Source organism: Eleutherodactylus coqui, chromosome 2 (genome assembly GCF_035609145.1).
Source record: "Eleutherodactylus coqui strain aEleCoq1 chromosome 2, aEleCoq1.hap1, whole genome shotgun sequence".
In the NCBI taxonomy this organism is placed as follows: Eukaryota; Metazoa; Chordata; class Amphibia; order Anura; family Eleutherodactylidae; genus Eleutherodactylus; species Eleutherodactylus coqui.
The window spans coordinates 127,677,118-127,698,249 of record NC_089838.1 but is presented as its reverse complement, the minus strand read 5'-3'; the positions used below and the strand labels follow the sequence as shown (position 1 = coordinate 127,698,249).

General features: G+C 40.7%; 1 protein-coding gene across 1 annotated transcript in view; it reads left to right on the top strand.

The window, feature by feature from the left end:
- The window catches only part of LOC136610028 (solute carrier family 23 member 1-like), a 175,860-nt gene that overhangs the window by 115,126 nt on the left and 39,602 nt on the right, over positions 1–21,132 (top strand). Inside the window, exons 8-10 of the mRNA XM_066589299.1 lie at positions 1,582–1,835; positions 7,115–7,279; positions 13,474–13,582. Of these exons, the coding sequence (XP_066445396.1) occupies positions 1,582–1,835; positions 7,115–7,279; positions 13,474–13,582 (528 nt within the window). The remainder of the gene's footprint in view (positions 1–1,581; positions 1,836–7,114; positions 7,280–13,473; positions 13,583–21,132) is intronic.

Below are 21,132 nucleotides of genomic sequence, written 5' to 3'. Positions count from 1 at the left end.
ATCTCCTGATGGCTAAATCTAATAGCAACTACTTTCTACTGATCCTTCTGGATCTCTCTCCAGTGTTCAAAACCATAGACTGCCAACTCCTCCTCAGTATCCTCTACTCTATTGGCCTTCAGCACACATCTCTATTCTGGTTTTCCTCCTACCTCCTTGACCGCTCATTCAATGTATCATTTGCAAGCTATACTTCTTCTTCCAATTGCTGTGGGGGGTTCTCAAGATTCAGACCTAGGTCCTCTCCTCCTTTCTATGCACACAACCCATATTGGACAAAGTATCAGCGATGCTGCACCTGCCTATAGCTTGTCACTTATCTCTATCACCCTACGTGTGCTCTCTAGTCTGCTAATAATCTTAAGGCTCATTTACACGGAGCTAAAAATCGATCATTTGAGTGATCATTGTTGCATCTAAATGTGCGGCCATTGCGCACTGCTTGCTGATCGTTAAATTCAGGTAAACCTAAAAATTGCCCTTCGGCCTTATCAGGACCGCACGCTGAGTTCTCCACAGGTAGTGCTGATAGCATTTTTTTCCCATCAGAGAACAGAGGAACTGAAAGCAGATAAGAGCCCTCGGGCTATCAACTGCATTCAGCTAAAGGCTTCATTTGCATGGTAATAAGCTATTAAGTAGCTAAGTAGCTACTTAATAGTTTATACAATATGATCGCTCAAAGCTGTCACTCAAACTGTCGTTTGAGTAATCTTTGAGCGATCATTGCTTCGTGTTAATGAGCCTTTACACATAGTTCCTCCGTAATCTGAACCTCCCATTGCCATATCCAAGATTTTTCCTGAGATGCAACAGTTTTCTGGAATGTGCTACCCTGAGAACATAATCAGGTTAATCCCCAAAGTCCACAGTTTTAAGAGTCCTTTAAAAGAAATTTCTTTAGGGAGGCCTATCACATTTCTTAATCAAACTCTCTTTTGTCTACTCTTCTACATTCCCCCTCAGAACCAGCTGCCTTCATCCCACTGTATCCCCTACTCCTCTTTCCCCAGAGGAATAGGTTGGAAGCTTTTCTTAGGGTATATTTCAAATTCTGCAAATGTTATGTGAGCAGGTCCTAATTTGTTTTTTCAAAATCTTTCCCTATGATGAATAAAGCTAAGAAAAAGTGTAAACATTGATCACATATACTTTTTTATGATGCAAGATAAATGTCAGAATTTTTTGCGCAGATTTTGGAACAATTTAAAATGTGTTAATCTGTGCAATTTCAACCACAATAAGCATAAACTGAATAATGAATGGGGTTCACTGCATTATGACTTGTGATGTTTCTTTGAATCTTTGTGGTGTTTATGAAGCCATTTCCGCTTTTAAAATTGCAACAAAAACTGTACCAAAAATGGCACTACTTCTATGACTTAAATGTTTTTTTGCAGAGTTTTTATGGTATTTTTAAGTGTGTTTTGTATCAGTAACAAATTATGTCAAAGTACTGGTGATAATTGGCCATCTGTGTGATCACTGAGTGATTAGAGACAGTTATATTTACAAAACGTGCTGGTATATGAGAATTGTGGAAATATAAACAACTTTTGAACCACATTTAATGTCTTTCAGGTCAATGGGGTCGGCCCACAATAAGCCTCTCCTCTGTGTTGGGGATGACATCAGGGATACTTTCTTCTACAATTGAATCAATTGGTGACTATTACACTTGTGCAAAATTATCAGGAGCTCCAAATCCCCCAACACATGCTTTAAATCGTGGAATTGGAATGGAAGGTATAGGGTGTATTTTAGCTGGTATTTGGGGAACAGGAAATGGAACTACTTCATACAGCCAAAATATTGCAGCATTAGGAATTACGAAGGTAAATCTGACATTCATTTTTTAAATTATCAAGTGTCCACAAATATACTTCATAGAACAAATATATTAATGCAACTAATATTAATTCACTCCTTTGCACCAGTTAAAGGCAGATGCAGATGTGTAACTAGGTTTTCCTTAAAGGGGTTGTCCCGCGCCGAAACGTTTTTTTTTTTTTTTCACCCCCCCGTTCGGCGCGAGACAACCCCGATGCAGGGACTTAAAAAAAAAAACGCACAGCGCTTACCTGAATCCCCGCGCTCCGGTGACTTCTTACTTACCGGTTGAAGATGGCCGCCGGGATCTTCTCCCTCGGTGGACCGCAGGGCTTCTGTGCGGTCCATTGCCGATTCCAGCCTCCTGATTGGCTGGAATCGGCACGTGACGGGGCGGAGCTACACGGAGCCCCATTGAGAACAGAAGAAGACCCGGACTGCGCAAGCGCGGCTAATTTGGCCATTAGATGGCGAAAATTAATCGGCTCCATGGAAACGAGGACGCTAGCAACGGAGCAGGTAAGTGAAAACCTTCTTATAACTTCTGTATGGCTCATAATTAATGCACAATGTACATTACAAAGTGCATTAATATGGCCATACAGAAGTGTATAGACCCACTTGCTGCCGCGGGACAACCCCTTTAATCTGTTGCAAAGATTTAGTTGGCCCCACCCTTCCCCTTGCAATGCAGTTGAAAAGGCAGTGATTATATTGCAAATAGGCATAGTCTTGCGGAGAAAACAACTGTTTACTTGCAAAATTACGCAGCCATTAATGTTAAAACTTCATCAGAATTTTAGCATGTAAATGGCAGTATATTGTCAATCAGCTCTTGTTAATGGGTAGAATATCTGCCTTTGTAAAAGGCCTTTTATACTGCCTTCATAAAGGTAGAGGTGTGGGTTGGATATGAAGGATGCTCAGAAGTCAAACGGACTGCCCATCCGGTAGATGCTGGCTACTTGAAACCGTTGACATCCACTGCAATCAGCCGAAATTGGAGCTAGCGCCAATTGTGGCTGTTTGACAATTTATATGCTGTAAATCCTGACCACAGCATGTAAGACATCAGCCAAAGGGAAAGGGTCTTTTACCCTTTGACTCATCATCAGCTGATGCCCTTCACAGTTATAGACAATAAAATGCAAAACTTTATTAAGCTTGATAAAAATAATTACTGGGCCAAAAAAACAGACAAAGAGAAAAAGAAACACCAAGGATATATCCCTCATAGCTGACTATATTGATTGGAGCCGGTTAGGTCACTATTAGAGGTGAGCGAGCATACTCGCTAAGGACAATTACTCGAGCGAGCATTGTCCTTAGCGAGTACCAGCCCGCTCGGAAGAAAAGATTCGGGTGCCGGCGGGGGGCGGGGAGCGGTGGGGGAGGGCAGCTCACCACTCACCTGCGCCGGCACCCGAATCTTTTCTTCCGAGCGGGCAGGTACTCGCTAAGGACAATGCTCTCTCGAGTAATTGTCCTTAACGAGTATGCTCGCTCATCTCTAGTCACTATCCATATAGGGATATTGCTTGTATCGGCTTGCCTCGTGCAGATTTTGTTGTGGCAACCAAAAGTCAATGGAGACTTTAGACTGGATTTATCTAGACAGAGAGGGTTGGTGTATGATGTCCACAACAACTCTGTTATTTGAAAAATGAAGCAAGTCAGATAAATAGTAAAATTCCTTCTGGTCCAAAAACTGGCAGTAAGGAAGCAGAGATTAAATAATACTCTGCTCAAAAGGGTGTGAGGTAGCCAGACTAGTAAAATTGCCTGTCTGGTTACTCAAAAAACGAGTTCAAAGTTCTCACAGGGGTATAGGGTATATAATGCCTCACTGTTGGAGATGTGAGAAGATCGAACTATTGTTTTTGATAAGCTGATCCCATTAGTAATTGTTCAAGGTCCGACATGTTTAATACAGACATTTCATCAGGAACCCTTAAAGCAATCACACCAATCCCAATGTTGACATAGTGAAAAATACCATCAGCTGATGCGATCACAGGGTGCCGATGTCTGCCATGATAGTCCTGGACCTAGTGAAGGCTCCCAGGGCTGCTATGTAATTTACCCTATTAAGCTCTGCCCATGGTCTATGGCAGGGCTTAATATGCGAATACTAAAAATACATTATACTACAATACTGAAGTACTGCAGTATATTGTAAAAATGAATAAACAATTGCAAGTTCAAGTCCCCTAAGGAGTTTAAAAAATTAAGATTAGGTCAAATAAAACTTTTAAAATTAAAAACCTTTTCCTATTTTCCCTTTAAAACAATGTAAGCAATAAAAAATAAACATAATTGTATCACTATGTCAGAAAAAGCCCAAGCTGTCTAAGTATCGCATTATTTATCACACACCGTGAGGACCTCATAATACACATACACACTACCGCAGAGCCTTATAACATACACCTTAGCTGCTACAGAACATCATGACACACTATAGCAGTTACAGAGAATCATGAAAAACCAACAGCTGCAGCAGAATCTACATGGCCACTGTTGCGGAACCTCATAATACACATAAGCCATAAGCAATTTTCATATACCCTATCAGAGAATTCTAATTTAACTTTTTAATGCATTGCACCATAAGAGTTCATCCTGATGAGCAGGTAGCTCCAATGCCATGCTGTATAGACAGAGGGTGTTCCCTCTAGAACCTCATCAATGTCCCTAGTACATTCCAGAGTATTGTAATGTGTTACATAAGCAAACAATATTCAAGTTCCCTACTAGGACTTAAAAAAGTTTTGAAAGTTCAAGATAAATAAACAAATACAAGAAAACACTTTTCCTTGCAAAGTTCTTTATTATAGAAAACAAAAGGAATGCAAAGTAATCAAAAATTCTTAAGTTCCCCAAAAAGTACCAATGAAAATTACAGTCCATCTGGCGAAAAAAAAAAAAACATCTGGCATACTGCTCCATTGATGGAAATTCAAAAATATTATGAGTCTTGAAATACACTGACACACCAACAAACTATTGTGTAAAAATAAATGGTTTTATTATGCAAAAATAGTAAAACAGAAACAAAACTAAACAAATATTGTTTAACTTTTGTAGCACCATATTTGTAACAAACTGTACAATAGAATTTACATATAACATTGCACTGTGAACAACATAAAAATGAATCCTAAAAATAGTGCCAAAATTGTAGTCTTTTTCCAATTCCCCAAAAGTTTTCAAAAGTTATTTAATACATTATATGTACCACAAAATTGTGAAATAAAAAAGAATTCCTCCTACTGCTACATCAATGGAAAAAGAACAATGAATTGGCCTTTAAAATGTACCTAATGCCAAAAAGGAAAGCAGCTACAAAAAGGTTCTCACACTGCAGGACCTGTCTATTCCTGCATTAGGGCAGCTACACACTAGCGTATGCGCAAAAACGCTCACTGCAACGTATTTGCGAATGAATGAGGTTGGATTTGGTTGACTAGCATGTGTGTCTGCGTATAAGGGCTTATTCACGCCCGGGCGATATACGCTGCCCCTGTGATGAATTAGCTTACAATGCATCAGTGCACAGGAGCGTATTTCTGCGGCGTAAAAACCGCCCGACTGGGCGCTGCCACGGCTGTGGCGGCAGCTGCATTGACTATTATGGGAGCCTATGCCAGTTGCCGGAGAAGGGAGGTGGGAGGGATTTTAGCAGCGTGACCGTCTCTTCTCCTCTCCTCCCCCTCACATTGCTGGCTGTGGACAAGGGGCGAAGGGGGGGGTGGAAGCTTAGTTCCCCCTTGTCCTGCCCCCTCCCAATGCAAATGGCCAGAGGGGAGGAGAGAGGAGATGAGCTGGGGAGGGAAGGGGGAATGTCTCCCCAGGCTCGACGGCATTGCAGCCTCAGGGTGTATGCACCGGGCAGGCATTTTTGTGGCACCGGCGGGCGTATGTAAAACGCCTACGGCCATGTAAATAGGTCCTAATACTGTACTTTTTGTGCACGCAGGGCCAAGTCACACACATGTGCGATACACTCTTTCTGTGGATTAAAAGGCTATTTAGCCTAATGAAGTCCAGATGTGTGCTTTTCCCCGCATTGCTTAATGCTTTGCCCTGCATATTTGCGCATCTCCCATAGATTTCTATGGGGGCCTTTGCTGCGCAAATTGCAGAAAGATAAAACAAGTCCTACTTTTCTCCATGCATCAAATGTGTGTGTACAAAACATGCAATCAATGGGTTCTATTCTCTGTGTTTTGCGCACACGGACTTTGCGCTTGCAAACATGGTCATGTGAAGCCGCCCTTACGCAGACAAACTCTATTTCAATAAGTGTCCTGTAAGAGTATGCTCATGGGGCGGATTTTGGCGCACATTCTGCAACAAAAATCATGCTAAAACTGAATCCACCCTTTGCAGATTTTGCACATTCGGAAGGGCTAAATCTGCGTGTAGATCTGAAACAAAATCCACAGCAGAAATACCCAACTGGGTCTATGTTCACTTGGAGGAATCCAACATGGATTTTTCCACTTGGATTCTGCCTCTAAAAATGCTGCAGAAATCAGCGGTTAAGCCACGGATTTCTACCACAGATTTCTCCATAGATCTGCATGCAGATTTAGCCCTTGTGAATGGACAGATCCATCTGTTGAATTTCCAGCAGTGACATAGATTCACATTCAAATGAATGGGGCGCAGATTTGGTGTAGATTATGCTAAAACCTACACCAAAATCCACCATGTGAATATACCCTTAATATTTGGGTTTAGCGGGCAACGTAAAAACACTTATTGCTAGGTTTGTCTACTTCTCAAATTACAGATGATTGTGATCTTTATGATAAGGTTTTGGTTAAGAAACCCTTGGAATGAATTGCGATTGTCTAAAGCAGAGAACCCCTTTAAAGCCTGAACCAAGCTGCACTGAATAGCCTAGTCTTACAAACTTCGGACACCACAACCTGCAACACACAGGTACGCAGGGGTCACCAGCCATGGGCACGACCTGCGTGTGGACATTAGGCCTAACAAGTTTGAATTAATATTATTAACAGGAAACCATTAAGACATTTTAATAACACTGTTTACAAAAGTTATCTCGCAACAACAATCCTTTTCTATAGGCCTTACAGAAAACTGACCTGTGTGGACTTGCACTAAATCTGCCTTAGGACAAAATTTCTTCAACATCAATGTTTTTAGCTTTGCGTTTTTGATGCTATTTTATGTCCTGTTTTGTGTCTCTTTTCTAGATACTCAGAAAACCTTGAATGAAAGGGGCTAAAATATATATATTTTTTTTTTCTAGGTTGGAAGTCGCTTAGTAATGCAGACAGCTGGTATCCTTTTAATTGTATTAGGACTTTTTGGAAAATTTGGAGCAATTTTTATAACAATTCCAGAGCCAGTTATTGGAGGGATGTTCATGGTGATGTTTGGTATGATTGCGGCAGTAGGCATGTCAAATCTACAGGTAACCTTATTTGTACAATACTTAATCATAACTGTCTTTTAAGTTGTGTTATTCTTGCATAATAGGAGTTTTGTGTTATGTTGCATTTTCTAATAAACTATGCAAATGAAAAAATGGAACAATTCCTCTAGAGCACTACCTATTGTAAGGCAGCAATCCTTCAAATCAACTCAAACAACTTTTTCAGAATGATTGTCTCTCTCCAGTGTATAGCAGGTTGCTGGCTTGGCTAGTGAGAGACCTATAGATGTGGGTCAGGAAGGGTATCATTTTTCCTTAGGGAGAGCGCCTAGGAGGTGTGAGGAGACTTATAAGGTTATCATTGCACCTCTGGGAAATATGCAAATGGGAAGATGTAACAATACCTCTACAGCACCAACTATTGGAAGGCAGCATTCGGTCAATATCAGACTTTTTAACAAGCCTTGTAACAATGAATGGGAATTGTTTGCCAAAACCAGAATTATCTCCATACAGAGAAGATAACCATGTACACAATTGGCTCACAATTTCTAGTCATTGTTACAAGGCTTGTTAAAAAGTCTGACATTGACTTGCAAGAATGCTGCCATCCAATAAGTGGTGCTGTAGGGGTATTGTTCCATATTCTTATTTGCATATTTCCCAGAGGAGCATGGATGATTTTATAAGTCTTCTCACACATTATAGGTGCTCTCCCTAAGGAGAAACGGTAGACTCCAGTAAAATGGCATATATACATGATAAGATCTAATGGCTTGAACTTTCACCATATTTATCAATGCATTGCAACATGTCTTACAATATTTTTTTTATATGTTCTTGATCTTAGGAAATTGGAATTAAGCAAATAATATATTAAATTAACCTATTTATAACTGATACTTTTTATATTTTACATATTTTGTATTCAGTTCCAGTTAATTACAGTTAAATTTAGCAAACCTTTTCCATCAATATTTGTTTAAATTGTATCGTATCTTCTGCAGAGTTTTAGAAGGATGGGGACCAGAGTGTACTTTGAGGAAAGCAAACACCTTGGCTAACACAGAGAGATCAGAGCTGTTTTAGGGGCACAAGGGGGTCTTAAACAATATTAGGCAGGTGGTTTTAATGTGATGACTGATCAGTGTATGCTGTTAAGAACAGTATATAATATTTAGCAATTTTCAGTTTTTCATATTAATATCATTGCCAATGCATAGTATCAATTAGAAAAATAAAGCCATGACCATACATTGTTATATACAGTAGATATAAAAAGTCTACACACACCTAATAAATGCCATTTTATGTCATGTTAAAAATTCCAACAAATTCCAACAAAGATGAATCATTTCAGATTTTCACTTTAATGTGACTCGTTATCTCTACAATTCCTCTGTCAGGATTTTCCTGACATTTTCTTAGTTGCATTTTTAAGTAAAGCCATGGTCTGTAAAGAAGAAAGATATCAGTCAAGGGAAGGGTACTAAAAAAGTTCCAAGACATTACATATTCCATGAAACAAAGTGAGGCCTTAGTCAGACGGGCGTTTTTAGCCACGATTTGCGCATGTGCATGCGTCCGGCGATTTTATAAAACCATTGCTTTGCAATGGTATCGGACACATGAGCGCTTTTTATGCGCTCGTCCGATAAATTATAGAACAGAAATCGCAGATCGCACCTATCTGCGATCTGCGATTCCTGTTCTCTTCTCTATATGCGCTCAATGGGGCCGGCGGCAGCAGCGCCGACCCCATTGAGAACATATAGAAGACAAATCATTCTTCTCTGCCACAGCTGTAACAGCTGTGACAGAGAAGAACGATGTTTGCCCATTGAATTCAATGGAGCCGGCAATACAGCCGCTCCATTGAAAGCAATGGGCTGCCAGCGTGCGTGGGGTGAATTGTCGGGAAGGGCTTAAATATATAAGCCCTTCCCTGCAATTCATCCTAAAATGTGTTAAAATAAAAAAAAATTGTATACTTACCTTTCCGCTGCAGCCGGAGTCCAGCCGCGGCCGCTGTCAGTTCTCCTGAACTGCTTCTCGGCACTATTCAGCCGGCGGGGCTTTAAAATCCCCGCCTGCTGAATGATCTGTCTCTGATTGGTCACAGCCCTGACCAATCAGAGGCAGGTTTCACTCACACACCCATTCATGAATTCATGAATGGGTGAGTGACTTCTGCCTCTCAGCGCTGAGCCAATCAGGGGCAGGTCTGACTCACATCCATTCATGAATTCATGAATGGGTGTGAGTGAGACATGCCTCTGATTGGCTCAGCGCTAAGCCAATCAGGGGGCAGGTCTGACTCACACCCCCTTCACACCCACTACAGGACGGCCGCGCGGAGCTCCGGCTGCCGGGAGAAGGTGAATATATATATATTTTTTTTTATTTTTACACATTTTAGGATGAATTTGTACAATACTTAATCATAACTGTCTTTTAAGTTGTTTTATTCTTGCATGATAGGAGTTTTGTGTTATGTTGCATTTTCCAATAAACTATGCAAATGAAAAAATGGAACAATTCCTCTAGAGCACTACCTATTGTAAGGCAGCAATCCTTCAAATCAACTCAAACAACTTTTTCAGAATGATTGTCTCTCTCCAGTGTATAGCAGGTTGCTGGCTTGGCTAGTGAGAGACCTATAGATGTGGGTCAGGAAGGGTATCATTTTTCCTTAGGGAGAGCGCCTAGGAGGTGTGAGGAGACTTATAAGGTTATCATTGCACCTCTGGGAAATATGCAAATGGGAAGATGTAACAATACCTCTACAGCACCAACTATTGGAAGGCAGCATTCGGTCAATATCAGACTTTTTAACAAGCCTTGTAACAATGAATGGGAATTGTTTGCCAAAACCAGAATTATCTCCATACAGAGAAGATAACCATGTACACAATTGGCTCACAATTTCTAGTCATTGTTACAAGGCTTGTTAAAAAGTCTGACATTGACTTGCAAGAATGCTGCCATCCAATAAGTGGTGCTGTAGGGGTATTGTTCCATATTCTTATTTGCATATTTCCCAGAGGAGCATGGATGATTTTATAAGTCTTCTCACACATTATAGGTGCTCTCCCTAAGGAGAAACGGTAGACTCCAGTAAAATGGCATATATACATGATAAGATCTAATGGCTTGAACTTTCACCATATTTATCAATGCATTGCAACATGTCTTACAATATTTTTTTTATATGTTCTTGATCTTAGGAAATTGGAATTAAGCAAATAATATATTAAATTAACCTATTTATAGCTGATCCTTTTTATATTTTACATATTTTGTATTCAGTTCCAGTTAATTACAGTTAAATTTAGCAAACCTTTTCCATCAATATTTGTTTAAATTGTATCGTATCTTCTGCAGAGTTTTAGAAGGATGGGGACCAGAGTGTACTTTGAGGAAAGCAAACACCTTGGCTAACACAGAGAGATCAGAGCTGTTTTAGGGGCACAAGGGGGTCTTAAACAATATTAGGCAGGTGGTTTTAATGTGATGACTGATCAGTGTATGCTGTTAAGAACAGTATATAATATTTAGCAATTTTCAGTTTTTCATATTAATATCATTGCCAATGCATAGTATCAATTAGAAAAATAAAGCCATGACCATACATTGTTATATACAGTAGATATAAAAAGTCTACACACACCTAATAAATGCCATTTTATGTCATGTTAAAAATTCCAACAAATTCCAACAAAGATGAATCATTTCAGATTTTCACTTTAATGTGACTCGTTATCTCTACAATTCCTCTGTCAGGATTTTCCTGACATTTTCTTAGTTGCATTTTTAAGTAAAGCCATGGTCTGTAAAGAAGAAAGATATCAGTCAAGGGAAGGGTACTAAAAAAGTTCCAAGACATTACATATTCCATGAAACAAAGTGAGGCCTTAGTCAGACGGGCGTTTTTAGCCGCGATTTGCGCATGTGCATGCGTCCGGCGATTTTATAAAACCATTGCTTTGCAATGGTATCGGACACATGAGCGCTTTTTATGCGCTCGTCCGATAAATTATAGAACAGAAATCGCAGATCGCACCTATCTGCGATCTGCGATTCCTGTTCTCTTCTCTATATGCGCTCAATGGGGCCGGCGGCAGCAGCGCCGACCCCATTGAGAACATATAGAAGACAAATCATTCTTCTCTGCCACAGCTGTAACAGCTGTGACAGAGAAGAACGATGTTTGCCCATTGAATTCAATGGAGCCGGCAATACAGCCGCTCCATTGAAAGCAATGGGCTGCCAGCGTGCGTGGGGTGAATTGTCGGGAAGGGCTTAAATATATAAGCCCTTCCCTGCAATTCATCCTAAAATGTGTTAAAATAAAAAAAAATTGTATACTTACCTTTCCGCTGCAGCCGGAGTCCAGCCGCGGCCGCTGTCAGTTCTCCTGAACTGCTTCTCGGCACTATTCAGCCGGCGGGGCTTTAAAATCCCCGCCTGCTGAATGATCTGTCTCTGATTGGTCACAGCCCTGACCAATCAGAGGCAGGTTTCACTCACACACCCATTCATGAATTCATGAATGGGTGAGTGACTTCTGCCTCTCAGCGCTGAGCCAATCAGGGGCAGGTCTGACTCACATCCATTCATGAATTCATGAATGGGTGTGAGTGAGACATGCCTCTGATTGGCTCAGCGCTAAGCCAATCAGGGGGCAGGTCTGACTCACACCCCCTTCACACCCACTACAGGACGGCCGCGCGGAGCTCCGGCTGCCGGGAGAAGGTGAATATATATATATTTTTTTTTATTTTTACACATTTTAGGATGAATTGCAGGGAAGGGCTTATATATTTAAGCCCTTCCCGACCATTCATCCCGGGCTCGCCCGCAGCGCATTGCTTTAAATGGAGCCGGCTCTATTGCCGTCTCCATTGAATGCAATGCGCTGGACAGCTCCGGTCCATTTCTAATGAAACGCGGCTAGGAGCAGATTTTCGGGCGATTTACGGGCGACTTGCGCGCACCGGTCACCCGATTTGCGGATGCGCATCCGTCATGCGATCCGCAAATCGCATGAAAAAACGCCCGTCTGACTAAGGCCTGAAGACAGTCAGCAAGAAGAGGAGTAAGTTTGGCACAACAGTGATATTACCAAGAAAAAACATGAAAAGACCATAAGAAAATTGGCCTGGGAGGCTGCCAAAGGGCCTATAGTAACATGAAAGGAGCTACAGGAATTTCTGGTAAGTGCAGGTTGTGTATTGCACATGATAACTAAATCCCATAGTCTTTATGGGGTAGGGTGGCAAGACAGAAACCTTCTATAACAAAGAAACACATTCAAACTTGGCTATGTTTTGACAAAACCTACATCACATCTGCCAAAATTATGTGGGAAAACCTGTCATGGTCTGAAGAGACCAAGGCTAAACTTTTTGACCATGATTCTAAAACGTATGTTTGACACAAAGCCAACACTGCACATCAGCAAAAGACCACCATACCTGCAATGAAGATGGTGGAGGAAGCATTATGCGTTGGGGCTGTTTTTCTGCTGTTGGACCCGGGGCTTTAGTCAAGGTGAAGGGAATTATGAACAGTTCCAAATATCAGTCCGTTTTGGCACAAGATCTTCAGGCCTCTGCTAAAAAGCTGAAAATGAAGAGGAATTTCATCTTTCAGCATTACAACGACCCAAAGCATACCTCCAAAGCAACAAAAGAATGGCTTTGCAGAAAAAGATCAACAGTTTTGAAATGGCCCAGCCAGATCCCAGAACTTAATCCCAGATTTGGAGCTCTTTTGCAAAGATGTCTGGGCAAAGATTGCCAAGTCAAGGTAGGTGCTGATAGACACCTACCCAAAAAGACTGAATGCTGTCATTAAGTAAAAGGGTACATCAACAAAGTATTAGTTTTAGGGTGTGCATATTAATGCAACCACATTGTGTTTGGTTTTCTTTCCACCCTAATAGATTTCAGTTTGTTTTAATTTTACAGATAACGGGTCACAATGAAGGTGAACATAAATCTGAAACTATTTATTTTTGTCAGATTTTTAAAATGACCAAAGCATGGTATTTCAACAGGGGTGTAGACTTTTATATCCCCTGCATTTGTTATATATTCCAGATTAAAGGAATTTCACTGTACTTTTAAAATAAAAGTGACCTATTTCCATCCTTGTATAAATGAGGAGCTGATGTCTGAAAGTAACATTAATCTATACATCAAAAATACAATTGGTATTTTTTCTTTCAGTATGTGGATTTAAACTCTTCAAGAAATCTCTTTGTTTTGGGATTCTCCATGTTTAGTGGACTTGTTATCCCAACATGGCTGGAAGAGAACCCAGGTGCTATAAGTACAGGTATGCTGCATTAATTCTTACGACACAAAACCAAGAGACGTTTCACATTGTTGTAATGTTGGTGCAACCTTTTGGGGTTTTTCTGTATGTAAAAGAGCTTCTTTGCAGAAAGAGAGTTGTGTTGCACCACGCATAAAGCAAATGATACAGTCACATTAAATTGCACAAATTAAGCACTTAATGTATCTTTATGGATGCTTTCGGCACACTACCACATTGAAACATCGGCAGGTTGCAGCTTCTTAGGTACTGTAGCCCTTGCTCTGCATCCTCATGCCTGAGATTTAGTATCTGTTTATCTTTGTTATTCAAGCAGTTTTGAATGTCTCAGGATCACATATTGCACGTAATATGATGTAGGAATTTATAATAAATGGAGAACAAAAGAAAACATTTTGGTATTGTGTTAGCCAGTTGAAAAAAGTGTCATTGCTCTAAATAAGATAAAGAAAATAAACTTCTTGCAGATATGATGCTTCATCATCGCCACACCATTAAAGACAAAGTAACTGTACCTGTGGTTGAAAACACAACAACCAGATAAAAATCATTATTAAAAGGCAATTTGGAATGCCGAAGAGACAAGCAGGTGTGAGGATACATATTTAGGGCAGTTGTAGATACATGGCTTAAGAACACACCTCTTCAGGGAGGCATACCAAATCTCCTGACCTAGTCCCTCTGCCCCTCCCCAGGGCTCCCCACGCCTTCCAGCCTGCTTATTGCATATCTAATTGTTGTATTGTCTGTGTTCTCCCTGCCTCAAAGCGCTGCAGAATTAGTTAGCGGTATACAAATAAAGATATTATTATTGCTTGACATAGGACCAGAGATAGTGGGGGTACCAGGTAGAGATAATAAAACTTTTACACTATTTATCTGTGAACTACAATATTTAATGATAATGGGTTGTTTTACATTGGCAGATAATCTGCAGATAGTAACAAGAGCCTACTGACTATATAGCATGATGTTAGCTTGGTTACATGGGCAGATAGCTCAATAGTATGGGGATGAATGATTGTTAATACGATGGTTTGTCCCATACAGATTGTATTTGTTAGCAGAACATCAATGTGCTGCCGACAAGTGAAAATTTTCGCGCGTGCATGAAAGATCCCAGCAGCCATCGCAGACATGTTCAGACAGGTTAATGAATCATAAAAATCAAGTGGAATGCAATCTTGTGAACTAACAGGCCGCATAGTTCCACCCCTGTGCCGTGCAATGATGTGACCCATAAAAGCATTATGTATCCAGCCTCAAATTGGTTGTGGTTGGTGCACAGGGGTACCTTTGTGCTGAAAATATGTCCTATGAAACTGTGCAAGGGGTAATTCTTCAATAAAGGCATTGACAAGTTGCCGAATAATATCATTCTCCATTGAGATCCTCATAAAGGACCAGAGCGATTAGTTGCTGACTAAACCTGCCTAGCCAGACATTAACGCTGTCCTTTTATTGGTTGCAACATGCCCTAATGGCCCGTGGGTTTCGTCTTGCTCAAATTTGTTGATTATACATGTTGAATATCCTATCTCAGTTATTTTGGTCTCATCAGTCCATATGATGAAGCTTGTAAAATCCAGATCCTGTTCCGCTGTCAATAACAGCCAATCACAGTAAATAATGCAATGCTCTGCACCTCCAGGATAAAGTTGTTACTACAGCCTTTTAGGTTATGGATGGTTCTTCATCAGAATATAATGCCCTTTGGATTTTGGAAAACTGATGTGTCATGCTGCTGCCCAAACATTGGACGTAAGATGTTGCTAGAAGAAGGTAAAAACTGATGCTAGTGTTGACTTGGGAGGTTTCTGGCATGGTATGGAACAACTTATCCTATCAGGTTGACACATCAGATAAGCCGGTTGATAGACATCAGTGATATTGTTTCGGGTACTTTTATCCAAACATTTGTGCTCTTCTGACATTTTGTCCACATTTTCCATAAACTATTAGGAGTTTGTGTAACTCTGCATTCTTGTACCACATTAGTTACAGCTTGTCATTGCACCAACCACTACACTAGACAGTAGAGCGTCGACCCTGAAAAGGCTAATCCCACCAGGATGTGTCAGTGGAGTAGTCGACGACTGATAACCAGGGTGGGAGGAACAAAGACAGCCAGTAGATAATAGAGGACAATAAAAAGCCCAAACTAGCAGCAAGAACCAGGCACATACTTAGACTATAACTGGCACCTTTCCTATGGAGGAGATGGTTTAAATAGGCAGCAGGTGAACTTGATTAGATTACAGGCGGAGGAGGAAACAAGCCCATCATCCAGCAGAAAAATAGTGCTTTAAACTATCTGAATTTGACAGCTCAATGACATCAGCAATGCTGTGAAGCTTACCTCACTATTTGCCCTGTTGTTATACTATGCCAGATGAAGAGACGAAGAAACCTAACTAATCTCGAAAGTTAGCTGTTTATTACCATTTCTTTTGTTTTTGTTAGCCATCGAAAGATATCATATCTGTTTGAATAATATTTTGTTTCTCTCACTGAGCGTAATACTAATGAATATTGATTTGATGGTGGAGTCATCTCCATATGTTAATTACTCAGCTACTAGTTGGAACCATAACTCTCATAAGCCTAAGCAGACAAGTTAGGGTGCATTCACACGACCGTATATCGGCTGGGTTTTCATGCCCAGCCGATATACGGCGTCTCTCTCTGCAGGGGGAGGAGGCTGGAAGAGCCAGGAGCAGTGCTCTGAGCTTTCACCCCCTCTCTGCCTCCTCTCCAGCCCCATACATTATTTTCAACAAGACGAGGCGGGACAGGGGCGGAGCTAATTTGCGCAACTTAGCCCCGCCCCGTTCCGCCTCCTCTCATTGCAAATAGTGCCGAGGGGCGGAGAGGAGGCAGAGAGGGGGCGGGAGCTCAGAGCACTGCTCCCGACTCTTCCAGCCTCCTTCCCCTGCAGAGAGAGACACCGTATATCGGCTGGGCGTGAAAACCCAGCCGATATCTATCGTGTGAATGCACCCTTAGGTAGTATTTACCTTTTTGAACATCCATATTTGTAATGGACAGAAAAGTGTTCTATTCTATTACTACTATCATATGGAGAGGGTCCAAGAGACAATATGCTGCCCTTGTGGTTGGCAGGTCTGATTTGTGCATGTACGATAGTAATTGGATAATTTAAATCTAATTAATTTTATGTCAGTGTTTTTAGAGTATAAATTTATGATTATACTGACATTAACATTTCATCTACTAATTGATCAAAGAAAGTTACTAAAAGCATAGATGTGAATTTCTATTTCCATATATTTAGCTGTCTCTATATTGACTTTGCTATCGGTTTGGAGTTAAATAGAAATTGTTCTTCTGAACAAAATGTTCCCATTTATGAAAATTAATGTTCTAACTCTAAACAATGTCCTACTTATTGTACATTTTACGTCTTTTATCCATCAGTGAGTAGGTGGACAGTTTTGGCCCACATGCTTAATTTCCAATTACACACTGGCCTCTGGCCACTATACCTTAGATACTGCAGGACTGCCATTCATCACAATTTTCACTAGGAAGTTTCAAAATTATTTTCACTGTATCTTCACAGTATATGATGCAGCTATATATATTTCTTTTTGGACGGTTTTATAAAAATGACATATTCTACAATAGAAAATATTGGTCAAATTTCTATATAAATCACGGATATTGGCAAATTTCTGCATAAACGTCGTTTCATACAGAGGTTTATTGGAAGTTTTTAATGCAGGTTTTTGAGCCAAAGCCAGAAGTAGATTCAAAATAAAAGTCTTAGGCAAGATTCACATGGAAGTATTTGCGCGTGTGTTTGCACATTCAAAATGATTTCAATGGGTCCATTCACATGCCCATAATCTGCGCTCATTTAGGTCATGCAAACAAAAATGCAGCATACTCTACTTTCCTGAAGTCAATGAGGGGGGCAAATGTGCACACAATACGCTAGGAGATGCATGATACGCTGCGTAATTACTTCAAAATGTACTTTATTAAAGTATTCCACAGTACAATCATTATGAAAAGCATATCAAACTTTAGCATTACTACTATTAAATCCTCGTCTAAACCAAGGGATCACAAAATTTGCCCCCGTTTGCTGTAAGTTGTCGCTTCACGACGGTGCTCTTGCTTAATATACTCTTGCTTAGTAAATTTTCCATAAAACTTGTCATCCCACCCACCCCATTCTACTGCTACCTATAGTTGCTTCAAACAAATGCTTATATATAACTGTAAATTATATAACTTTGTAGGATTTAGGGAGAGAAGGAGAAAGAAAGAAGAGGGGGCAGTGAAGGGTATGGAGGGGGGGGGGAGGGGTCCCATAAAGGTGCCTATAGGTGTCCTCAGGACCTCACGGGGGGGGGGGGGGGGTATAGAGGAAAGGTTCATAGAGGAAATATAAAGAACAGTATGCAAAATAGAGAAGGGAGAATAGGTATAAAGAACAGATAAGAGAAAGAGAAGGTTAAGAAGAATCTTGGTCCCAAGTCCGTCTCACATTGCTACAAACTTATTGTTAGTTAGGCATAGCTCCACTCACCAGCCATTGATCAAACCTTGGGGATCTGCGAAACGTTAACCAGGGTTCCCAAGTAGCATGATACGCGGAGTATTTTGCATCATCTCTTGCTTTCAGTTCTTCCATACGGCTTATTTCGTCTAGAGCAATCACCCAATTCACTCTTGTGGGAGGGTCCTGGGATCTCCATAGCCTAGGTGCCACCGTTCGCATAGCTAGGAGATAAAACCTGAGAGACCTTCTCCTGTTAGTTTTTATAGATCCCGGGAGGATCGACAGGAGGGCCATCTCAGTGGTCAATGTAAGGGATCCCTTGTTCAGAGCATTATACAGGAACTTTATTTCTTTACAGAGTGTCCAAACCCGAGGGCATGACCACCATATGTGTGAGAGTGTACCGACCTCTTTTAGGCATCGCCAACACAGGTCAGAAGCTCCCCTACCATACTTAGCCAGGCGCATCGGTGTACGGTACCACCTCGTTAATACTGTAGCTTGTAGTTTAGCTCCTGATGACTACTCGAGATCGTCATCTTATGAGTCAGACATATGGCTTTGTCCCAATCCTCCCCATACGCTGCGTAATTAAGCAGGAAAAAGGACACAACTGGACCTTATTGCCTAATTAGCCAGTTCAATTGGTGCATCTTTGTTTGCTGCATGCAAATTAATATACCTTGTGGGTGGAAAATGTACAGTAAAATATGACAATGAGCATGCCCATATGAATCTGGCCTTAAGCTTTTCCTTCTTGCTGGACCCACTTCTGGTATTGGCACACAAAAAGGGTGTGTTGACACATGGTGGATTTGCTGCAAAGTTTCCACAGCAGAAAAAATCCACAGCAAATCCACATCAAAATGTGTTAAAGTCTGCACACTTTTGTGTGGATTTTAACATGGATTTTGGTGCAGATATGTAGCAGTTTTCACCCCTTCAGGTGTGGGATTTATTTTGACTCAGATCTTGATGGCAATTTGTTGCAGATTTTTTCCTCTTCAGAAAATCTGCAGCTAATCTGCCAAGTGTAATATACCCTAAAAGTGGTTTCACACACAGCTTTTTTTTAAAGCCACAGTTTTTGTGGAGTTTTTGATGCAGCTTTTTGAGTCAAAAGAGACACCACATGAACAGCATTTTTATGGATTAAGTAAAAATCTAGGCCTTATTCAGACGACCGTATGCGTTTTTTTTACGCTCAGCCAATTGCAGCTAAAATTTACATGAATGAAGAATAGCCACGATCAAGTCCCAATCTCAATTAGCGTTTTCTTGTCTATTCACATGGACAGCTTTGGCGTATGGGTGAAAGAAATATGCTGTACAGCGGAAATCCCTTGGTCAGTAGAAATCCTCAGAATGACTTATAATGCTTAAATAGAGGCAGCTGTAATCTTTTCCCACCATTGCATGCAGCTAAATTCCCTCCCCCTTTTTTTTTCACCTCCCATAGAAGTCTATGGGAGACTCCAGTGCATCTCTGCAAATTATACGGCAAGACCTATCGTGTCACGTTCTGAGTAAAACCAGTTGCCGGTTTTAATTGCTGATGTCCTATTAAACCTGGCGCGATCATTTTTAAATGCCTAAAAATCACTCTGATGCTTCAGATGGTCACGATTTTTTAACATGCTTAATTAGCATCGTATATACGGTTGTATGAATAAGGCCTAAGTCTAAGAGCTTATTCAGATGGGCGTATATCAGTTGGGCTTTCACACCCAGCGGATATATGTTGCCCATCTCTGCAAGGGAAGGAGGCGGGCCGGGAGCTAGTGCACTGAGCTCCCGCCCCCTCTCCGGCCTCGCCACGATCTATATAGGCCCGTCTAAGTCAGCCCTTAGGAATTGAGAAATGAAAATGTGTCATAACATGCTGATGGAATGCTTTTCCTTAAAGGGAACCTATTAGTAAGCTTATACCCCCTACACTACTATCACCACTGCATTAGCCCATTCTTCAATAGCTTTAGCATGATGCTTTTAGATAAACTGTATTATACTGAATTTATTGAGGAATGTTTGCTAATTACTCCTCAATAGTCATCCGGCTGGTGCCATTTCTGTAAATAGTAGTGCAGTCCTGGCCATGCACAGTGAAGTGTGGTGTACTTGCAGTATCTTCAGCAGTGCACTGTGGATGCACTAAATTTCCTTCACTTAGCTTTTTGGACTTCCTGTCCATGGTCTGTGTCTGGTATTGCCATTCAGCTCTAGTCACTTGAATGGGCATAAGACATAATACCAGACAGAGTCCAGAGACAGATTCATACCTTTTTGTCTAGTCTGGAACAAACCCCTTTAATCTTTGGACACTACTAAGGCTGTCATTACTTATCTAGGAACTGCTGTTCTTTCTATTTCTTTATCTGGGTACGGTTATGGTACGGGCATCGCTACAACATAACCATACCTATCTGTGTAGTCTAATAGCTGATATTACTGTATAGAAATTATGATCATTGTTCTATTATAAGAACCTTTAATATATTTATTTATTGCTGTAAATGGCAACAGTATGTCTGGACACCTTTGTGGTTGCAGTTCTCACAATTTCTTGACTCTACCTAAAGGCCCATTTACACCAGCCAATTATCGCAAAAAAATCGCTAATCGGCAATCGTTTTAGCGATAATCGGTGCATGTATATGTGCTCCCATTGTCTGATCGTTAAATTCAGTCCAACATAAAAATCGTCTCTTACTTTTATCAGGAGTTCTCCATGGGGAGTGCTGATAGCATTGTTTTCCCCGTTGAGAACAAAGGATCTGAGCACAGATAATAGCCTTACTGCATTCAGGGAAGGCTTCATTTGCATACCTAATTGGTATTTAAGTAGCTGAGTAGCTACTTAAATACCAATTAATTTTTATGCAAAATAATCGCTCAAGCTGTTGTTTGAGCGATCTTTAAGCGATCATCCACTCATGTAAACCAGCCTTTACAAATATCATCTGGTATCACATTTGTTATGCAATCTGTGATTGTTTGTTGTTGTTTAGTGTCTTCTTGT